Source organism: Diceros bicornis, chromosome 4 (assembly GCF_020826845.1).
Source record: "Diceros bicornis minor isolate mBicDic1 chromosome 4, mDicBic1.mat.cur, whole genome shotgun sequence".
NCBI classification, from domain to species: Eukaryota; Metazoa; Chordata; class Mammalia; order Perissodactyla; family Rhinocerotidae; genus Diceros; species Diceros bicornis.
In genome coordinates this window covers 59067531-59087074 of record NC_080743.1, presented here as the reverse complement: position 1 = coordinate 59087074, position 19544 = coordinate 59067531, and the positions used below count along the sequence as shown (strand labels likewise).

Genomic DNA, 19544 nt, shown 5'->3' with positions numbered 1-19544 from the left:
ACTCAGGCTGCTAGAAAGTCCAGCAGGGGCGGGGACTGTGTGTTTCAAGGTAGAACTGCAGGTGGAACGGGACAGGGAGCGGTTAGAAGGGTGGGGCTATTCCGGGAAGTGAGGGGGGGGAGGGGGTCCGAAAACAGCACCTAGTCCACTCAATCTCAAGCCTTCCCATGTCTTCTCAGCCCCCAGGAGGGGGGTTCCAAGGGACCCAGTGAGAATGGGGAGGTGGAGTGGGGGACCTGAGGGTGAGCTTCCCGGCCTTAACCTAGCCCACTTTCTCTGTTCCTTTTCTCACCTTGGCTGCAGCCCTGGGGCTAAAACTAGAGCCATGGGGACCCAGGTCCCAGACTGCGCCCCCCACCCCAAACACACACACACAGGCTTCTGGAGCCAGGGAGTGGTTGGTGAAAGGGGGACGCCAGTTGGAGAACAAACAGGTTGTCAAACGTTGAGTGATTGGAGCCCATGGACCCTACCTGAGGGGCTAGGAGTGGTTGGGGAGGAGGAGGAAGAGGTAAGAAAAGGTAAGGAAAGGGGGAGGGGCGGGGTTTTGTCACCTGTCACCTGCTCTGGCTGAGCCTAGGGCGGGCAAGGGGGGGGACCGGTATAAAGCAGCAGGCGCCTGTGCTCGCTCCACCTCACACGCAGCGCCTGCCTGAGTCTGTCCTGCCCCCTCCCCACCCGCGTCACCACCACCATGACACCGGGCATCCAGGCCCCTTTCTTCCTCTGGTGGCTGCTATTCCTAGTGCTTACAGGTGAGGGGCACAGGTGGGGAGGGGGCTGCCCTGCTCATGGAGTCTTCTCAGCCTTTCTGTGGGTTTTGTTTCCTGGCAGATGGCACCCCAAGAGGCAGAAGTTGCAGGCAGGAGTGGCTCAGTCTGTGCCAGAATAAAAGAGAGAAGCTAAGGACAGGCTGAGGAGAGATGCCCCCTTGCTGAGGAGAGCGGGTGCCCTGGGGTGTGTGTGTGTGTGAATGGCCTGAAGAGAAGTCGGGGGTGGGGGGTGAGGGTAGGAGGGGGGTGAGTCAGGAGAGATAAAGCTTTAGGAATAGAGAAATGGACAAGCCAGGAGCAGAGGGGTGTGGGAAGAGAGAGGGAGGCTGCCAGTGGGGAAGGAGGAGGAGGGCCAACCCAGGGGTCCACTCCACAAATCCTCCTGGCATTACTTCTCCAGATGCCAGAGGATGTATTTTCTCCTTGTTCTGATTTGTCCCCCAACCCAACCTTGTGACCTCAACTTCTTACAGCTGCCAGTGCAGTCGCCCATGTCACCTCCACCCCAGCCACCAGCCCTGCCTCAAGCTCGGCCGCCACTCCAGCACACCAAGGCACCTCATCCTTGACCACCAGCCCTGCCCCAGGTTCGACCACCACTCCAGTCCGCAATGTCACCTCGGCCCCAGCCACCAGCCCTGCCTCAAGCTCAGCCACCACTCCAGTCCACAGTGTCACCTCGGCCCCAGCCACCAGCCCTGCCTCAAGCTCGGCCGCCACTCCAGTCCACAGTGTCACCTCGGCCCCAGCCACCAGCCCTGCCTCAAGCTCGGCCGCCACTCCAGTCCACAGTGTCACCTCAGCCCCAGTCACCAGCCCTGCCTCAAGCTCGGCCACCACTCCAGTCCACAGTGTCACCTCGGCCCCAGCCACCAGCCCTGCCTCAAGCTCGGCCGCCACTCCAGCACACCAAGGCACCTCATCCTTGACCACCAGCCCTGCCCCAGGCTCGACCACCACTCCAGTGCACAATGTCACCTCGGCCCCAGCCACCAGCCCTGCCTCAAGCTCGGCCACCACTCCAGTCCGCAATGTCGCCTCGGCCCCAGCCACCAGCCCTGCCTCAAGCTCGGCCGCCACTCCAGCACACCAAGGCACCTCATCCTTGACCACCAGCCCTGCCCCAGGCTCGACCACCACTCCAGTGCACAATGTCACCTCGGCCCCAGCCACCAGCCCTGCCTCAAGCTCGGCCACCACTCCAGTCCGCAATGTCGCCTCGGCCCCAGCCACCAGCCCTGCCTCAAGCTCGGCCGCCACTCCAGCACACCAAGGCACCTCATCCTTGACCACCAGCCCTGCCCCAGGTTCAACCACCACTCCAGTCCGCAATGTCACCTCGGCCCCAGCCACCAGCCCTGCCTCAAGCTCGGCCGCCACTCCAGCACACCAAGGCACCTTATCCTTGACCACCAGCCCTGCCCCAGGCTCGACCACCACCCCAGTCCGCAATGTCACCTCGGCCCCAGCCACCAGCCCTGCCTCAAGCTTGGCCACCACTCCAGTCCGCAATGTCACCTCGGCCCCAGCCACCAGCCCTGCCTCAAGCTCGGCCGCCACTCCAGCACACCAAGGCACCTCATCCTTGACCACCAGCCCTGCCCCAGGCTCGACCACCACTCCAGTCCGCAATGTCACCTCGGCCCCAGCCACCAGCCCTGCCTCAAGCTCGGCCGCCACTCCAGCACACCAAGGCACCTCATCCTTGACCACCAGCCCTGCCCCCGGCTCGACCACCACTCCAGTTCGCAATGTCACCTCGGCCCCAGCCACCAGCCCTGCTTCAAGCTCGGCCACCACTCCAGTCCGCAGTGTCACCTCGGCCCCAGCCACCAGCCCTCCCTCAAGCTCGGCCACCACTCCAGCACACCAAGGCACCTCATCCTTGACCACCAGCCCTGCCCCCGGCTCGACCACCACTCCAGTCCGCAATGTCACCTCGGCCCCAGCCACCACCCCTGCCTCAAGTTCTGCTGCTGCTTCAACACACAAGGGCACCTCTGCCAAGGCTACCACAACCCTAGTCAGCAAGGGCACTCCACCCTCAGTTCCCAGCCACCACTCTGATACTCCCACCACCTCTGCAAGCTATAGTACCAGGACTGTTGCCAGTAGCACTAACCATAGCATAGTACCTCCCACATCCTCCAATCATAAGACCTCTCCTCCTAGGATTTCCTTCTTCATCCTGTCTTTTTACATTTCGAACCTCCAGTTTAACTCTTCCCTGGAAGATCCCAGCACCAGCTACTACCGGGAGCTGCAGAGAAACATTTCTGAATTGGTAAGTATCTGCCTTTCCTCCACCATGCTCCCCTGAAGCAGACTTCAGAGCTGCTCGAACCCTTGCATCAAGCCTTAGTCCTCTCCCTCTCACTCTAGCTTTTGCAGATTTATACACAGGAGGATTTTGTGGGCCTTTCTGCTATCCAGTTCAGGTACAGTCCCGGGTGTGGACTCTGTGGAGGGTGGGTGGATGTTGTCATGACTGTGGAGAGGGACTGGTGCATTGGTGGTTGGGGGGGAAGTGCTGACCCAGAAGCTGGGACCCGTGCCTGAATTGCCCATTTCCCTGTAACTAGCCCAGGATCTGTGGTGGTAGAATCAATTCTGGCATTCCAAGAGGGTACCACCGATGCCCAGAGTGTGAGGACACAGTTTGCTGAGAAGCAAGCAGCAGAAGCAGCCGGATATAACCTGTCCATCTCAAGAGTTAGTGGTGAGCCCATCTCCCAGCTGCAGGCCAGCAACGCACTGCCAGGTCCCCTCTTTCCAGCATCTGGGTTCCTGCTCTTCCCCTTGGTGCTAGGAGGGGGAGGGTCGCCTCCTCTGGGAGACTGCCGTGACTACTGCTTTTCCTTTTAGTGAATGCTGGGTCATTTCCTTCCTCTGCCCAGCCTGGGTCTGGGGTACCTGGCTGGGGTATCGCCCTGCTGGTGCTGGTCTGTGTTCTGGTCGCCCTGGCCATCGTCTATTTCATTGCCCTGGTAAGTGCTCAGTCTCCAGCCTTGACCAGAGTTCCCCTCCTAGAAGGAACTCCACGGCCCCCCATAAACTGCTGTCTCCTCAGGCCGTGTGTCAGTGCCGCCGAAAGAACTATGGGCAGCTGGACATCTTTCCAACCCGCGACGCCTACCATCCTATGAGCGAGTACCCCACCTACCACACCCATGGGCGCTATGTGCCCCCTGGCAGTACCAGACGTAGCCCCTATGAGGAGGTGAGGATGGGCCCCACAGGCAGAAGGAGGCAGAGGCTTTGGCTGGGCAGGGGTTCTGAAACGGTACTTGGAAAGCCCAGAGAACTTAGAAGAGGTGAGAGGTGGCATGAAGTAAGCAGTGGAGGGCCTGGCAAGAATGGGGGTGGAGGTCAGAGGAGTTCTGGGGGAAAGACCTGGGGAGCAGACCACAGAAGAAAAGGCACCTCAAGAGGGAGTGTCCCTACTACCAGCATTTCCAAAACAGCAGTCCCTGCTCCGCTGACCTGGCGCCATGGCGGCTCGCTGGGATGCCCAGCGGTGAAATGGGTGGGGCACGGTGCCCAGGGGAGCCCTCACGCAGGACTCACAAGGAATGAGCACCTGTGCCCCCACTAGAGTTCTAAGAATGGAGGGTAGATTGACAGGCTGGCAGGAGGGGGGTCTCTGATGTGGAGGAAGAAGTCCCACCAAACCAGGTGAGTCCGGGTGCTGGTGGGGTTCTAGGAGTCTCCAGGAAGCAAGGACCCCTCCTCCCTCTTTCCTCTCCAGCTCTTTCTCTCTAGGACCTAGTCAATAATTACTTGGGCCACCTGGGGCTGGAACGCCACTCCAGGTGGGGGAGGGAGGAGTTTCCTTTAACTGACCCTGTTTTTCCTGCGCCTGGGGACTTCCTTCTCCCTGTTTTACGCGGATGCACATGCACCTCCTTGGGCTGGGGGAGCAGAGAATGGAGGGAGAAAGGTGCAGGAGGGGAGGGCAAGGGGGCTGATTAGAGCTAAGGGGAGGGAGTGAAGGGGAGCCGAGGGAGGAGGAGCGGCCCCTGTTTACAGTCACCTGGCTGCTGGTGGTGCCCAGCAGGTGCTCTCTCCGAATTAACCCTTTGAGAGCTAGTCAGCCTCCTGGACCTGTTACCACAGCCTGGGGTACCTTCCAGGGGCCCTGGGGAGGTAGCTTCTCCCAGGAAAGCTTCTGCCCCTCACCCTGGATCCCGTTTCTTCCCACCTAGGTTTCTGCAGGCAACGGTGGCAGCAGCCTCTCTTACACGAACACAGCAGCCACTTCTGCCAACTTGTAGGGGCACATTGCCTACTAAGCGTCTGTCCAGCCAGTGCCAGTTGCCTCCCTCAGGTTCTTCACTACCAGAACCAACCCCCCTGCCCCGCCCCCACCTCCACACCCCCCACCCGCCTGTTCCCCCCGACCTTGAGCTGGTGAACTAGAAGTTCGGGTGGGCTGACACAGCCTCCCTCCCAGGTCCCACCAAGTCCCCTAACTCATCTTAGCTCTGGTGAAGCCCATCAGAGCCCCTGCAGACACACCTGGGGCAGTGGCTCCCAGGAAGACTGTTCCAGGGAAAGCCCCGAGATGTGAGTGGGAGCCTGAACATGGCTGAATAAAACGTGGGCCTCCTCTGCCCTGACCACCACCTTCTGATCCTTCATCTGTGACTCGTAGATAGGAGGGGCAGTCAGAATGTGTGTGTGAGGGGGTCTGGAAGGGGCCTTTGGGGGAGGAGACAGGGAGGAAAGAGGGCGAGAAGGAGCAGAGTTCATTTGAGGAGCAGGAGGCGTGGAGGGATGACACAGGGGCGCAGGAGTGGCTGGCGGAAGAACTAGAGTCACCTCTCCCCCATCGCTGGCTGCACAGGAGGAAGGAGGAAACGAAACCCAGACGGGCTCTGGCAGCCCGCTGGCATGACTCGGCTCCACCTACATGCCCGTCCGTGGCTCTCCCGTCTCCTCGGGCCTGGGTTTCATTCCGGCTGGGGGCTGGCAGCTGAGGCCCGCGCCCTCCTCTCCCCTTGGCACGGTGCCCCAGGCGGCTCTATTCTTAGCTGCTCGGGTGTGAGGCAAGTCCTCAGGCAGCGATAAGAGCCGCAGAGTCAACAGGGCCGCGATAAGTGCCTGTGTCAGATCCGGGAACTGGCGCCAGGCCCGGCCCCCTCCCTGGCCCCTGGCGGCCCCCTAGGCCCGCTGGCTCTGGGGTCTGCTTCCCCGCACCCTGGAATGGGGAAGTAGTTCTGGTTCCCTGACCTCTTTGGGCCCAGGCATGGTGCCTGCCCCCTCAACCACATTCCCTTGGGACCTGGGCACCGCCACCAGGTAGCCGGTGGAGGGGTTGAAGCCAGCAGCCACCAGAGCGATGCGTCCCCTGGCGGCCATGGTCAGCTCCGGCCTGTGCTGGGTACAAATGTGGCAGGAGGCGCAAATGTGACTTCTTCCCTCAGGCGCCAGATCCACCGGGCACCCCTGTTCTGAGCAATAGCAGAGCACCCTGGATCCCTCCTACCTGCCATGTCCAGCACAGAAACTAAGAGGAATGGTCAGGCTCAGGGAAGGCAGAGAAGTGCCTGCCATCACAGTTTATTGTTTATAAACCATGAAAATAACAGTTGTTGTTTGGCACAGGCCTAGCAGTGCCCACCGCAGGGGGGCAACAGCAGGCACCAGAGGCCTTGCCTGGCCCAACCCAACGGGGACACCCAACCTCAGCTGGGACCCCAAGGGAGACTTGGCACGTTGGCATGGGTGCATGGATGTGGGGCAGGTAAAGCATGCAAAAGGGAGAAGGGGACATAAGAGGCATGCGGCTGAGGGGTTTGGGGACCCAAATAAATAAAGCAGGATGATAGGGTCCCCTTCCCCTCACCAGGGAGTGCCTGGGCAGTGTCCAGCCAAAAAGGCTGCCCGCTCCAAGGCTGTAGTTCAGCATCAATGGGGCAGGGAGATTGGCAGGGCAGAGAGCAGAGCTGGGGATCATGCCCAGTGTTCCAGGTGCCTTCCCTCCCAATCAGCCTGGGGAGAAGCACAGGACAGGGATGGGGAAGGGGCTCTCTCCATGACTTGGGTAAGATGCCAAGGGCAGAGACTCGGTGGGGGTGGGAGCCTGGATTAACAGGCAATGGCGAGAATGGGGGACATCCAGAGACGTGAGCAGAGGAGAGTCCCTTGGTCAAGAGAAGGCCCTGGGAAGACGCAGACATAGGGTAAGGGACAGGACCACATGGTAGGAAGAGTTTGGGGGAGAAGCTGCCGGAGGAATAACCCGGCTCTAGGAGGCTTGAGGGGCCAGGGCCCAGGAGGGGCCTGAAAGGGTCAGTCCAGCTTGGCGAAGCCCCCAATGGTGACCTTCCTCTCAGGCTTAGTGCCCACGGGCTCTTGTAGCTGTACTGCCCCACCCCCGATGAAGCAAAAGGCAGGGCACACAGGCCCCGAGCAGTCCAAGGGGCACTCCAGGAGGCCGCGGAAGGACACAGCATCCAGGAAGGAAACCCGGCCCCGCTCGTAGTCCAGGCAGATGCCCAGGCGGGGCGGCAGGGGCACTGTGCAGCTGGCCGCTGGGCCATCCCTCCCTGTCAGCCCTGCATTGGAGTTGGCCCCAGACCCCAGCAGGATCTTGCCCATGCCGATGGTTAGGAAAGCGAAGGGTGGCGACGCCTCCACTGTGGCATCCTCAGCACCGCTGTCGTGTCCACTGTCCGGGTCATACCTGCAGAAGCGGGCATTGGGCAGGAGGAAGTTGGGGGATGGAGTAAGGGAGTGGGGGGTGGGGTATCAGAGGGCTGAGATGTTGGAAGGATGGAATGTTGGGGAGCAGGTAGTTGAAAGGACTGATGTGGGTATTGAGGAGAAAACATGTTGAAGAGGCAGGGGTTAGAATATAGGGTTGGGAGTTTGGTTTGGTGGGAAAAGGGTACTGAGAGGAAAGCACATTGGCAAGAGAGGCGTTGGGAGGAAAAGTAAAGACAAGGTATTGATAAAGCAGACTGAAGAAATGCGGCGCTTAGCAAGATGGGAAGGTGGTGAGAAAAATGGTGTTGGAGATATCATGCTGGGAGAGGGTTTTGAGGGTTAGAGAATGTTGGAAGAATGAGGGGTTAGTGACTGAGCAGAGAAAGGATGTTGGGAAGGCGGATGTTGGGAGAGAGATGAGGGGGATGGGTGTCATAGATGAAGGATGTTAGAGGAATGCAGGCTTGGGGAAGATAGGGTTTAGGAGGAATTGGTGTTGGAGAGAAAGCATTTTGAAGAAATGGGGTGTTGGGGGATAGAGTGCTGGGAAGAAGGGGTTGAGGGAGAAAAGCATGTGTGGGAGGGTGTTAAATAGAATGTCGGGGATAAGAGGGTATGGAGACAGAAAGTTTAAGGGAAGAATTTTAGGATGCTGAGAAAAGATGTGGGTGAAGGAGGTGTTGGAGAGAAAAGGTTTTGTGGAGAAAGGATGCTGGAAACGGGATATTAGGGAAAAAGGACGCAGAGGCTTGGAGAGATGGTGTACTGAGTGACGGATGGAAGGAAGCAGAGATGGCTCCCTCTTCCATCATCTCTTTCCTCACCCACACACTCCGAAAATCAATCCTCAAAGCCCTTACGCTGAGCCCACATCTCCTCTGACCACAAGCCCGCCAGCCTGGCTTCCATGCTCCTACTGCTTCCTCCCAATCTCCTTCCTGCTCCACCCCAGCAAGTCTGTGCTCCCCTCATCCTGTCCCCAGCTCCCCCACCCAGGGCCCCCACCCCCCTTTCCTTCCAGAGAGGCCTGACCTGGGGCTGATCACATCAGGGGCGCCCTGGAAGCTTTCCTGAAGCTTGCTCTCCAGCCCGACGCCCACCTTGACCAAGTAGGAGGCTGGGTCCACCGCGCAGGCCCAGTAGCTGCGGCCCTGGGTCACAGCCACATCGCCCAGGACCACATCCACGCTCAGGTGGCAGCCAGTCAGCAGCCGTTCAGCAGCCAGCAGCAGGGGCAGCCCTGGAACACTCCGCACTGCTCGCTGGTCCTTGCTGATGGCCAGCCGCTCTCGGCTTGTGCCCCAGCGGCCATCGAGGAAGAAGTGCAGGACTGGAGTGGGGGAAGGTTGAGACAGAAGGAAGGACTTCAGGGACAAACACTGGCACTGGGGACTGTGAGATGTTAGCACAAGACGCTGGGAGATTTCAGAACATGGAACAAGTTGCCAAGGAATGGGCAGGGGGCTCTGAGGAACAGGGCCTGGAGAACTGGAATGGGGGCATAAGGAAAACAGACGGGGTGTCCCAAATGGGCATGGGACCCCAGGAAAAACTTCAGTGATGATTAGTGGGCACAGAAACCAGTCTCCCAGGCCCACTGGACTCACAGTGCTTCCTCCAACCCTTTTCCCATGCTGGCCCCATGGACAGTCCCTGCTGTTCTGTTCCACCTGGTGACATTCCCACCACCATCTACCCACACCTTCCAGCCTACACTCTGGTGCTCACACCTGGTCCTTACACCCAACCCCTACCTCTTTTGCCCCCTACTTGGGTGGTGATGCTCCTCTGTTATGCTTACACCCCAGATCCACACTATTTTCTGGAGAGTCACTTTACTGACATTTATTGAGGTCTTACTAGGAGCCAGAAACTCTGTTATAACGTTACATGTATCATCTCAATTCTCACAGCAACCCTACGAGGTAAGGATTGTTATTATCCCTACAGAAGAGGAACTTGAAGTTCAGAGAGGGCAAATAACTTGCCCAAAGCCACACAGTTGGCAAGAGGCAGAGCTACGATTTGAACCCAGGCAGTCTAGCCCCAGAGCTAGTGAGCGTGACCCACTGTGTTATACTGTCTCTCCAGCGCCCGCCCAGCACCAGATGTTAGTGACTGTCCCAGCATGCCCTGTGCCCTTCGCATGCCACACGTGCCCACCCATCTGCCCGCTCACCAGGTGCCGGGGGCGTGTGCAGGTGCACATCTTCACTGTACTCGCCATAGCCGGCCTTGTTGCAGCCACGGACACGCAGCACATACACAGAGCCTGTGTCAGGGTTCTCGAGCAGGGCGCTGGTGCCCCTCACCTCCTCCCGCCGCTGCCAGCGGGTGGGACCCGGCTGGGCAGGCACATCCGTGCGCCGGAACTCAATGGTGTAGTGCCAGGCAGGTGGTGAGTGGGGGGGCAGCCGCCAGCATAGGAAGATCTGGTCGTAGGCAAAGGTGCGCTGGGTGTCAATGACGGGAGCCTCAGGCACTGTTGGAAGAGATAGCGGGAATCAGTCAGGGCCTGGCTGCTGGCCTGGCATGGGGGGCAGGCAGGAGAAGGGAAAGCAGCGGGAGCCGGGGGGGTGAGTGCGGGTGAGAGGGAACTGGAAAAAGACCCGTCTGGGCCCCGGGCAGGGATGGGCAGGGCAGAGCTCAGGGAGAAGGAGAGAGGCAGGAGTGCACTGGGCAGGGAGGTGGGAGGCCTGGGTGCTAGTCCTGGTCTGCCATTCTCTCACTCTGGCCTTGGGTCAGTCACTTCCCCTTTCTGGGCCTCAGTTTCCTCCTCTGTCAAATGAAGGTATCAGACCAGATGGGGACCCTTCTTTCTCTGACCCTTTTTATTCTATGGATAAAGAGTAGCCCCAGGGAAAGGCAGGCAAAGGCCACTGGAACCCAGGCAAGAGGGCACTGAACAGGAAGGAGGAGACAGAGTGGGAGGGAGCTAGATGCAAGAGTCAGCAAGACAGAAAATGGGGGCAAGAGACTGCAAGCGAAAGCTTGACGGCAGGGTTGGCAGGGGTTGAAGGGCAAGGGGAAGAGAAGGAAAGTCCAGAGGGCAAGGGTCACAAGGACAAAAGGTCAGAGGGGCAAGGATTAGGCAAGTGCCTAAGGAAGGCAGAAGAGAGACAGAGGGCACTGGTCGGGGGGAGCACTGAGGGTCGGGTCAGGGCAAGACAGAGAAGGAAGCAATGAGTGGGTGGCCGAGCTGCATGGGAGCAGAGGGGAGGGGTGGGGCAGGGGGCCCGGCGGGGGGCAGGGCCCCCGGGGCAGGGCCGCTGACTTGCCTGGGGTGCTCCGGAGCAGAGTCCGCGGTGGCCACGGCCTACAAACAAAGAGAGGGAGAAGCAGCGCTGAGCGCGATGGGATGGTGTGGCCGGGTGGGCTAGGTGGCAGGGGCGGCTGGCCAGGCCAGGCAGGAGGCCAGGGAGGTCCCTGGTGGGCACTGCCCCCCGGGCCCGCTGCTGGGGAAGGAGGGAGGAAGGCTCTAATTGGGCATGGGGCCTGGCCGTCTCCTTACCTCGCAGGAAGTTAAGCTCTGTCAGCAGCTTCATCTCACGCCCCACGTCCAGCTGGCAATGGCGGAAGGAGGAGCTGGCAGCTGGCCGGAACATCTGGAGGGCCTCCGTAGCTCGGGCAATCCTGGTATGGGGGGCAGGCAAGGGTCAGGCACTGCCATGGGCAGCCACCTTCCCCCTGATTCTGCCTTGCCTGCCTCTAGAGCCTTGGCATCTGCTTTGGGTCTCTTCCCTGTCCTTCGGGCAAGCTGGGTATCAGTCTGGCCTGGTGAAAATCCTCAGGGCCCAGCTCTCCATCAGGTAGTACCCTAGACATGATCCTAGACCTTAGCTACACCTATGATGCCCCTGGCCCCCAAGAGCCCGTGCCCCTACGCCATGTCCCTGAGTACCTGTTGTGCAGCTGCTTGGCTGCTTGCACAAAGCAAGGCTGGTCTGTTTCCTTAAGAACCTCCTGGGCATAGCCCACCAGACCCGAGCCATCCAGCAGGCTCCTGTGCTCCTGGATCTGGGCGCTGAGACGGGCCAGCCGCTCCTGCTGGCATTCCTCAATGGCCTGAAGCAGCGATGCCCGCTTCTCCTCCAGCACAGCCCCCAGCCCCCGCACCAACTGGGACACCTCCTCCTTGGCCTGCTGACCACTCACCTGCCCAGAGAACAACACTTACTATCTTCTTCTTGAAGACAGCACTTGTGCCAGCCTCCTGGGGCACCACACCATGGCTAGGATCACAAAGGATCTGGGGAATCCTACCCACCTGTTCCAATAGGGCCAGGCTCATGGCTCCGAAGGCACCTGTACACCCAGATGGTTCAACTCCTGACCATTTGTGCTAACCTTCCTGGATGCCCACCTCATAATCCTGACCCCTTAAGGACTCCTCCAAATAAAAGAGGCCATGACTGCACTAATGCTCACCAGCATCTACACCATCCTTATTGCCCATCCCCATGTCAGGTGATTCAAGCAACCTGGCAGAAGGAGTCAGAGCCATTACTTCACCCTAGCCCCAGGAACGTGTGCCGTCCTCAGCAGGCAGCTGAGCCTGAGGGCATCTGAGCTATGTCCCTGGGGCTTTTCAAGCTCTCCCTGTCCTGGGCATAGCCACAGTGTCTCCATTGTAGCCCCAGGTACAGCCTGGCCTGGGGCACTTATGTTCCTGCCAACCTGGTTGAACCAGAACCTCGACGCATCCATGAAACCCACATGGGCTTCCTGAGCTGGCAACCAGGTGATTGGGCCATGCCCATCCACACCCTCTTCCCGCTTTCAGTCCCAGGCAGGGCCCACGGCCCACCTCCATGCCCTCCCTCACCTCAGTGTGCCTCACAGTCTCCTCCAGCTCACAGATCTGGGTCTGTACTGTGTCCTGGTTTCCCAGGATGTATGTCAGGCTCTTTGTCAGCTTGTCCTGAGGGGAAGAAAGAGGTGGGCATCACGCCCGGCTCGGCAGAAGCCAGCAGTCAAGAGGAGGTGTGAGAGGGTTTGAGTGTGAGTTAGTACTGGGCTTGAGTGAGGCAGGGCCCTCACCTTGAGGGCCTGGTAGGCACTGAGCACTGGTGTGATCTTGTGCCCGCTGTGGGTGCGCCGGACTCGGCAGAGTTGGCATACCAGCCGTTGGCATGTCTTGCAGTAGTGGGTCACCTCTTCCTTGTGGTCTGGGCACATCAGGCCCTAGGGACAAAAACAGCAGTGACATAGTCAGCTAATGTGGTGTGTGAAGGTGCTGACCCACCACTGGAGCAGTTTGGTGCTCTCCCTCCACTGGCTGGATGGGGGAGGAGGGGAGTTCAGCTGGTGGACACAGTGCCACCTGGTGGTACACAAAGGCATCAAAGAGAGCCTTGCCTGCACTCCCCAGGCATCCCTCCTCCTTTTACCTCAAGATGTGTGGTAATAACAATAACAATGATGATAATTAACCTTAGCCTTGTGGCTAATAAGTAACCTTGTCCATCTTGTTTCCTGCCATATCCCCAACACCTAGAATAGCATCAGGCACGTAGGTGCTCGATAAATATTTGTTCAATTCAGTGCACGAATGCATACAGACTTTTTCAGTATACATGTAACTTTCACAAATATTATCTCATGTGATCCTCTCAACAACCCTGTGGGTATGGATCTTCCAGGGCAGATATTATCCTCAATCAGCAGATGAGATGGAGGCTCAAAGATGCTCAAAGATTTGTCCAGTGCATTTTTTTGTTACACCCCTGCCTACATCCTTTTGTGAGCCCACAGTGCCAGGCAGTCCCACCCATCCAGCACTACTATGCCCCTCCCTTCCCAGGCCCTGCAAGGGCTGGCTCACCTTGGGGCGGAAGGAGAGGGTGGGCAGGGTGGGCTCATGCTGAGCCTTCTGGGTGCCCCAGGGGTGGAAGAGCTTGAAGCACTCGTTGCAGAAGGTGGCGCGGCACTCGGTGCAGCCCTTGGTGGCTTCTAGTGGCGGGGGCTTGCACAGCTGGCACAGGATGGCGCCACCCACACTCACACTCTGGCGGTACCTCTCCACCACACGCTCCAGGGTCAGATTCCGGAACAGCCCTGCCAGGCCCCGCTCCCCCAGCTCCACATCGCCCTGGCAGGCTGGACACGGGAACATGATCACCTGGGGGTGCAAAGCACCTCGCTTCCGCCCGGGGTATGTCCCAAAGCCTGTGGATGGGCCGGGAGGTAGAGAGGTGAAAATTAGAGATGCCTGGGGGTGGGGGAAGTCTGTTCAATTAAAAATTAATTTTTATTGTGCCAGAGCTCTTCTCTCATTAGAGCCTGGATGAGCAGTATCTCCACCCTCTGAAAGACAGATGCCTCTGACCAGTGATGGACCTCTTTCATCTTCCTGATGGACATCTCAGCATCCCCACCTCCACCTCACAGGCCCCATCCCCACCTGACTTAAGCAGCCGGTCCAAGCGGTCTGGTTTGGGGAGAGTTCTTCGGGAGAGGCGAGGACTTCGGGTGGAAGGGGTGGAGGCAGGAGAGGTGGGCTCGGAGCTGGGGTCCCCACCGTGGCCTATATAGCCCTGTTGGCCCAGCACCTCCCGGGCACAGGCCTGGCACACGTTGTGGGTACATGGCAGCACTAGTGGCTGCTTGTACATCTCTTGACACACTGGGCACAACAGTTCCTTCTCCATGTTCTTCATGCTCGTCTGTGGAGGGACCAGGAGGTTGAGTCAGAGCTTGGGCACCTGGGCATATCTCAACCCCTCAGCTGCCCTTAGAGACCCAAGGGGTCTCAAGAAAGGGCAAGACAAGCTACCTAAGGCTTTTCCCCAACACCAGCCTTGGCCTGGTTCACAGACCTTCCCAGCTCTCTGTCTTACCTGTCTCCCTCTGCAGAACTAAAGGCAGGCTTAGGGTTGGAGCTGTGCCTCCCCCAGCCTCAAGCCCCACCTCCTTCACTCCCCCTGCCCCAGCCGGGCCTGCAGCCCATCTCACCTGGCCATTGCCCCATTCCCCCATCTCTAGGCAGCCTGCCCCTGGCACTTCTCTCAAGGACACCGCCCATTCTGCAGCTCGGTGCGGACCCCCGTCTCTTTCTCTGCAACTCCCCCTCCGCGTGACTCCTCCCTATAGCCAGGCGCCGCTCGCTCTCCATCCTTCTGCTCACCCCGTCCGTTCTCCTGCCGCGGCTCCGGCCTGCGGCCTCGCCAGCATCCATTCCCCATTCTTCACTTCTCCGTCTGTCTCCTCCTGTCCCCCGATACTAGCCCATTCCCCTTGCTCCCCACCAGCCGGCAGTCCCGCTCCCACCCCCAGCGCAACCTGGCTAGCCGCAACCCCCTCCCCCACCGAGGGGGAAACAAGCGCCCCGCCTACTCTCCCCCTCCCCACCGGAAGTACCCCTCCCTCTTTTGGTGGCGGGGGTCCTCGGGCTATACCCCACCCCCACACCTCACCTTGGTCCCTCTCTTCGCAGCCATCCCGGTCAGGGGCGCAGCTGACACAAAGGAGGGAGGGACAGGGAGGGAGGGGGAAGGAAGTGGTGGGGGGAAGCAGGGTTGGCACCGCCCCTGGGAGAGCCGGGCACGGGTTGCCATGACAACCGGAGGCTCGGAGGCAGCCCTGAGTGGGGGTGCGGTGGGGTGGGGTCTCATGGAGCGGTCCAAATTGGGAACAGCACCCTGGGGTGGCTCCTTCATCGCCTCCCACCTGTCCTCAGTTTTCTTGGAAATTTTCCAAGCTCACACACGCCCCCTCCTCATAGCATAGCCCCGTTGCCCTGTAGCCCCAGCCCTGGTGCTCTGCTGGCGGCTACCCCAGCCCACCCGCTGCGTCCGGGCAGCTCCTGTTCCTCACACCCCAGCAGATGGACGCCTTCAAGGCACTCACCTCCGGGCTGCCCCCGGGATTACCCTCTCATATCTGCATCCCTACCCTCCCAGTCCTTTCTGCCATCACCAGCCCCCTGTCTACATCCCAGCATCTTGCCTGATCCCCACCTGTTCAAGGTCTGGGCCTGGCCCGGACCCCTATACTCCCGCTCCCGTTCCCCTCGACCCCACCTTAACTCACACTGATGCGGACCAGTGCATCCATGATGGAAGTGAAGGTCTGCATATCCTCACCCTCAGCCATGGCCCTACCATGCCCGCCCGCCCCCGGGTGCCCAATCCCGGCTGCGGCTGCGAACCCGCGGCTTAATGCAGGAGCCCAGTGGGGGTGTGGGGAGGGGGTGGGGGTGAGATGTCACTGCGCATGCTCCAGGGACCAGCCTCGAACAGCGCCGGTCGGGGTAGGAGGTGGGAAATAGTTCTCCCCACGTGGTTCTCAGAAGGCACTTGGGGGGTTGGGTAACATGGAATGGTATTTGAGAGGAGAGACACTTCTTATGTTCACATTCTTCACTGGCTCTTAATTTTACTCGTATAAAGCGGGAAGATTGTTTCAGAGAAAGATGGGCTCCAAGATGAGAGGACTAAATTTTTGTTTGGCCAAGAATCTAGTTGAGATGTCAGGGCAATGACCATGGGGGAGGGAGGATTGAGGAACAGGCACCAGAGATGACATAAATGGCAAAGAAGACAGAAGTGGGCTAGAGACTATGGGCCAAGGTCCCAGTGACTTGAAGAGTTAAGTGCGGCTTGCATGAGAGGCGACAGATGCTTGGGACGCGGGGAAGGGTGGGGGACCAGGGCGGTGGCCCAAGATGCTTTTCGACACAATATTTCCTCCTTGCCGGAAGAGGGCGCTGCGTCCAGGCTGGGAGAGAGAGAGAAAGAGGAAGACTTGAGGGAAGCAAGTCCGCTTGGATCGCTGACGCATGCGCACAGGCAACCGCGCTCGGTTCGGCTCCGCTTTTTCTTGGCCAGAGGCGCCGACTGGACCCGCGGGCTGGGCAGAATGGGTAACGGGACGGGCGGGCTCTTCTCTGGCAGACTAGTAGGGGTCGGAGTTGGGGCGGACCAGCTTTCCCGGTACTCTCCCCACAGCGCTGACGTGTCCTGGGTTGCAGGGGGCGGGGTTTCCACGGGATCGGAGGATTCAGGGTGTCCGGGGCTGAGGAATTCCTGGGGGTCGCGGGGAGTTGGGGAGTGTGGCTTAGTCCCGGAGTACTCGGAAGTTGTCGGGCCCTTGAGCTCGGGCACCTGTCGAATCTGCCTGCGGCTCCTGAAGGGAGAGGGCCGGGCCTGACTCTCCGTCTCTTCTCTCATCCCCTCCAGTGGTGGGTACGGGCACCTCGCTGGCGCTCTCCTCCCTCCTGTCCCTGCTGCTCTTCGCTGGGATGCAGATGTACAGCCGCCAGCTGGCCTCCACCGAGTGGCTCACCATCCAGGGGGGCCTGCTTGGGTCCGGCCTTTTCGTCTTCTCTCTCACTGTATCCTCCCTGCGGTAGTGGGGAGAGAGGTTTGCGGGTAGGAAGGGTGGAGGGCCACGCAGGCTTGTGCCCTTCCCATTACCCACACAGCTCTGCTCCCATTGCACGCCCCACTCCTTAACTCCCGCGACCCAGGCCTTCAATAACCTGGAGAATCTTGTCTTTGGCAAAGGATTCCAAGCAAAGATCTTCCCCGAGAGTAAGTGAAAATAGGGGGTTGTGTATTTGAACCCTTTCCTCCAACCTGTCCCAACACAGTACTGAATTTCCAGGAGCTTAGATGGTAAAGGTTGTGTAGGAGAAGGAAATATGTTTACTAAGACTGCCTGGAGACAGATGATTCTTTTGGATCCAACACCCTATCTAGCTCCTGGAATTGAAGCTGGAAGAGAAGGCCTCTGAAAGCAAGCAACTCAGTTACCTTCTGGCCAGTTCCCAGGGAAGGTTTGAGAGGAACAGACAAGGTTGGGCCTGTTTTGTATATATCCATGGGGCGGTATTCTTTGTTCCCCACCAGAAGAAGCAGCAAGACGAGTTCATTGAGGGGTTCTGATGTGACATTGACCCAATATTAGTGAATTCTGTTTATTTGTGATGATTGTGAAGAGCCTAGGTATTAGATACACCAAATTTCTATGTCAGCAGGAATCCTGGCCAGATTAGAGTAACGGTTAGGTTGTTTTCTGTTTGAAATGATCCTTGTTTTTACTCCGTGTAATCAAAATTGATGATTTAGTTATTTATGGAGAATTAAGTTCATAAAGCAAATTAGGCATCAAGGCCAGATCACCTAAGGAATGCCACATGCTCAAAATTGGCAGCAGATGCAATCTCGTGTGAAGCCTTCATCTGGTAGGACAGAGACCTATCACTGTTGCCCTCCTTTCTCTCCCCTCTGCTAAGTCTTGCTCTCTCCACTTAGCCCTGTTGCAAGCTTTCAGGGCTGCTTCCACACAGCCCCAGGACTTTCCTCTGTTAGATTTTGTTTCCATGTGTATTGTCTTCATTTGCTTCTGAAGGAAACCTTTGTTGTGGGGCAGGGTTCTTGGCCCACTTGGCTGCCCTCCCCAACTGGGCAGGTGGGGTTTGCCCTTGCTTTCTGCCCCTCCACCTTCTCTCCAGTCCTACTCTAGATATCCTGAGACCCTTTCCTGCCCCGATGGGCATGTGTATCCAGACACTCTGTCCTCCAACCTGTGTCCAGGGAGTGAGGCCCTCAACTTCCACCACTGGCCAGCCAGTTTAATGAATTGATCCCCACTGGCTGGCTTCTGTTGGAAAGGCTTTGAACCTCTTCCCCAAGCCTTGCCCTTCACATTCTGCTATCGCCTTTCCTTTTCCTTTGTATCAGAGGAAAGCCAGCATAGGGAAGTTAAGTGATATTTGGGACAGAGCTGGTAATGACTGTGCATCTCCTCCCTCCGTGTCCTGGGCATCATTAAGGCCATCCTCCTGCTCTTGTCATGCCATACTCCTCCAAGCAGGTTCCCTGAGATTCAGAGGGCCCCAGATTTCTCCTAAACTCCACATATGAATGCTTGGTATTTCCATTCTGACCACCACACTTCTTGTCCCCTCTTGCTTCTCCAGTTCTCCTCTGCCTCCTGTTGGCTCTGTTTGCATCCGGCCTCATCCACCGAGTGTGTGTCACCACCTGGTATGTGCCTGACAGCTTGGTAAGGGGTGCAGCACCCTCTTCTTTGACACTGGATCCTCCTGTGATGGTTCTAGACCTTCCCCATACCTCCCTCCCCCTCGGTTCTCCCTCCTTTCCCCTTCCCCATTTTCCTAAACCTGAGCCTGGATTCTTTCCCTGATGCTGGTGTCTGCCCTAGGAGGCACCAGGCTGACAGCATGCCCAATGATGCCATGACCTTTTTGTCTTCACTCTGTAGCTTTATCTTCTCCATGGTTGGTCTGTACTACATCAACAAGATCTCCTCCACTCTGTACCAGGCAACAGCTCCAGTCCTCACACCAGCCAAGGTTACAGGCAAGGGCAAAAAGAGAAACTGACCCTGAATGTCCAATAAAGTCGATTCTTTGTAGCTCTGTGAGCTGTGATATGCTGTGGGCCTCTTCTGCCAGTGTCTGCATGGGTGTGCAGAATGCTGGGGCAGATGGGCACCTGCTGTTTCAGACTTTGTGTGTGTGGGAGGGCTCTCCTTTCTCCAAGGTTCGTTTTTCCAAATATTTATTGAGTGCTGCCAGTGCCAGGCACTTTGCCAGGCACAGGAGTGGCATATGCTTCTGTAAGAGTCTCATCATGGAAGAAATGTGCATGAATGATCTGCAGTCTTGACCTTTGGGAAAAGGGGTAAAGGCTGCACTGCAAGAAGGCCTGCCCGGCAGAACTGTACTAGACCTTGGAAGAGAAGAGGCAGGAAGGAAAGGCCCCTCACCCCTGCACCTCCCCATGGGGTTCCATTTACACCTGTGAGGGTTTTGTTACTCCAACACCCCACCATGAGCGGAGAAGACCCCCCGCCCCTTTCTGCTCTAAGCCCAGGATGAGAATTCCTTAACTGATGTTGCCCTCATGGACCCATCTCTTCTACTCCAGCACGGACGGATGCCTGTGTTTAGACTCCTGAGGTTGATCACTGCCCCATTCTCTTTATTCTGGTGCCTTCATTTTTCCCTGTCTCGTAACTAAGAGATTAGGAACTTCCTAAGTTTTAGCAAAGTACAGTTGTGTGTCGCTTGATGGAGATACCTTCTGAGAA

The 19544-nt window shown here is 58.3% G+C and overlaps 3 protein-coding genes across 7 annotated transcripts; 2 read left to right on the top strand and 1 right to left on the bottom strand.

Annotated features, from left to right (window-relative positions):
- Positions 1 to 659: 659 nt before the first annotated feature.
- Positions 660 to 5415, top strand: MUC1 (mucin 1, cell surface associated). 3 transcript variants are annotated; one of them, XM_058539321.1, is made up of 7 exons: positions 660 to 755; positions 1247 to 3057; positions 3156 to 3211; positions 3356 to 3492; positions 3639 to 3760; positions 3844 to 4087; positions 4979 to 5415. In XM_058539321.1, exons 1-7 carry the CDS (start codon positions 695 to 697, stop codon positions 5185 to 5187), a joined length of 2640 nt encoding a protein of 879 aa, XP_058395304.1. In that variant the 5' UTR covers positions 660 to 694; the 3' UTR covers positions 5188 to 5415. The 3 variants fall into 3 exon arrangements, with proteins under 3 accessions (XP_058395304.1, XP_058395305.1, XP_058395306.1); XM_058539322.1 differs by having other exon boundaries at positions 3844 to 3993; positions 4979 to 5112; XM_058539323.1 differs by lacking the exon at positions 3356 to 3492 and having other exon boundaries at positions 3844 to 3993; positions 4979 to 5041.
- An 887-nt stretch (positions 5416 to 6302) lies between these two features.
- Positions 6303 to 15580, bottom strand: TRIM46 (tripartite motif containing 46). 3 transcript variants are annotated; one of them, XM_058539330.1, is made up of 10 exons: positions 15516 to 15580; positions 13888 to 14149; positions 13309 to 13652; positions 12525 to 12668; positions 12310 to 12405; positions 11386 to 11639; positions 10996 to 11117; positions 9664 to 9966; positions 8517 to 8814; positions 6303 to 7461 (listed from the first exon to the last, which is right to left on the bottom strand). In XM_058539330.1, exons 1-10 carry the CDS (start codon positions 15576 to 15578, stop codon positions 7068 to 7070), a joined length of 2280 nt encoding a protein of 759 aa, XP_058395313.1. In that variant the 5' UTR covers positions 15579 to 15580; the 3' UTR covers positions 6303 to 7067. The 3 variants fall into 3 exon arrangements, with proteins under 3 accessions (XP_058395313.1, XP_058395314.1, XP_058395315.1); XM_058539331.1 differs by lacking the exon at positions 15516 to 15580 and adding an exon at positions 14611 to 14732; XM_058539332.1 differs by lacking the exon at positions 8517 to 8814 and having other exon boundaries at positions 7385 to 7461.
- Positions 15581 to 16248: 668 nt separating this feature from the next.
- On the top strand, positions 16249 to 18866 carry KRTCAP2 (keratinocyte associated protein 2). Its single transcript, XM_058539372.1, is given in 6 exon segments — positions 16249 to 16299; positions 16302 to 16347; positions 16664 to 16818; positions 16954 to 17017; positions 18409 to 18475; positions 18714 to 18866. Coding segments are annotated over 6 exon segments (489 nt in total). The 5' UTR covers positions 16249 to 16263; the 3' UTR covers positions 18835 to 18866.
- Positions 18867 to 19544: the final 678 nt, after the last annotated feature.

What these genes read in the sequence shown, in the direction of transcription:
- TRIM46 (XM_058539330.1), bottom strand. Translation starts at nt 15,578, where the DNA reads ATGGCTGAGGGTGAGGATATGCAGACCTTCACTTCCATCATGGATGCA. An exon ending in AGACTGTGAGGCACACTGAG is followed by an intron (nt 11,640 to 12,309) that starts GTGAGGGAGGGC and finishes TTCTCTGGGCAG; the next exon opens with GTGAGTGGTCAGCAGGCCAA. An exon ending in GCCAAGCAGCTGCACAACAG is followed by an intron (nt 11,118 to 11,385) that starts GTACTCAGGGAC and finishes CCCCCATACCAG; the next exon opens with GATTGCCCGAGCTACGGAGG.
- MUC1 (XM_058539321.1), top strand. Translation starts at nt 695, where the DNA reads ATGACACCGGGCATCCAGGCCCCTTTCTTCCTCTGGTGGCTGCTATTC. An exon ending in CTTTCTGCTATCCAGTTCAG is followed by an intron (nt 3,212 to 3,355) that starts GTACAGTCCCGG and finishes CCCTGTAACTAG; the next exon opens with CCCAGGATCTGTGGTGGTAG. An exon ending in TCGTCTATTTCATTGCCCTG is followed by an intron (nt 3,761 to 3,843) that starts GTAAGTGCTCAG and finishes CTGTCTCCTCAG; the next exon opens with GCCGTGTGTCAGTGCCGCCG.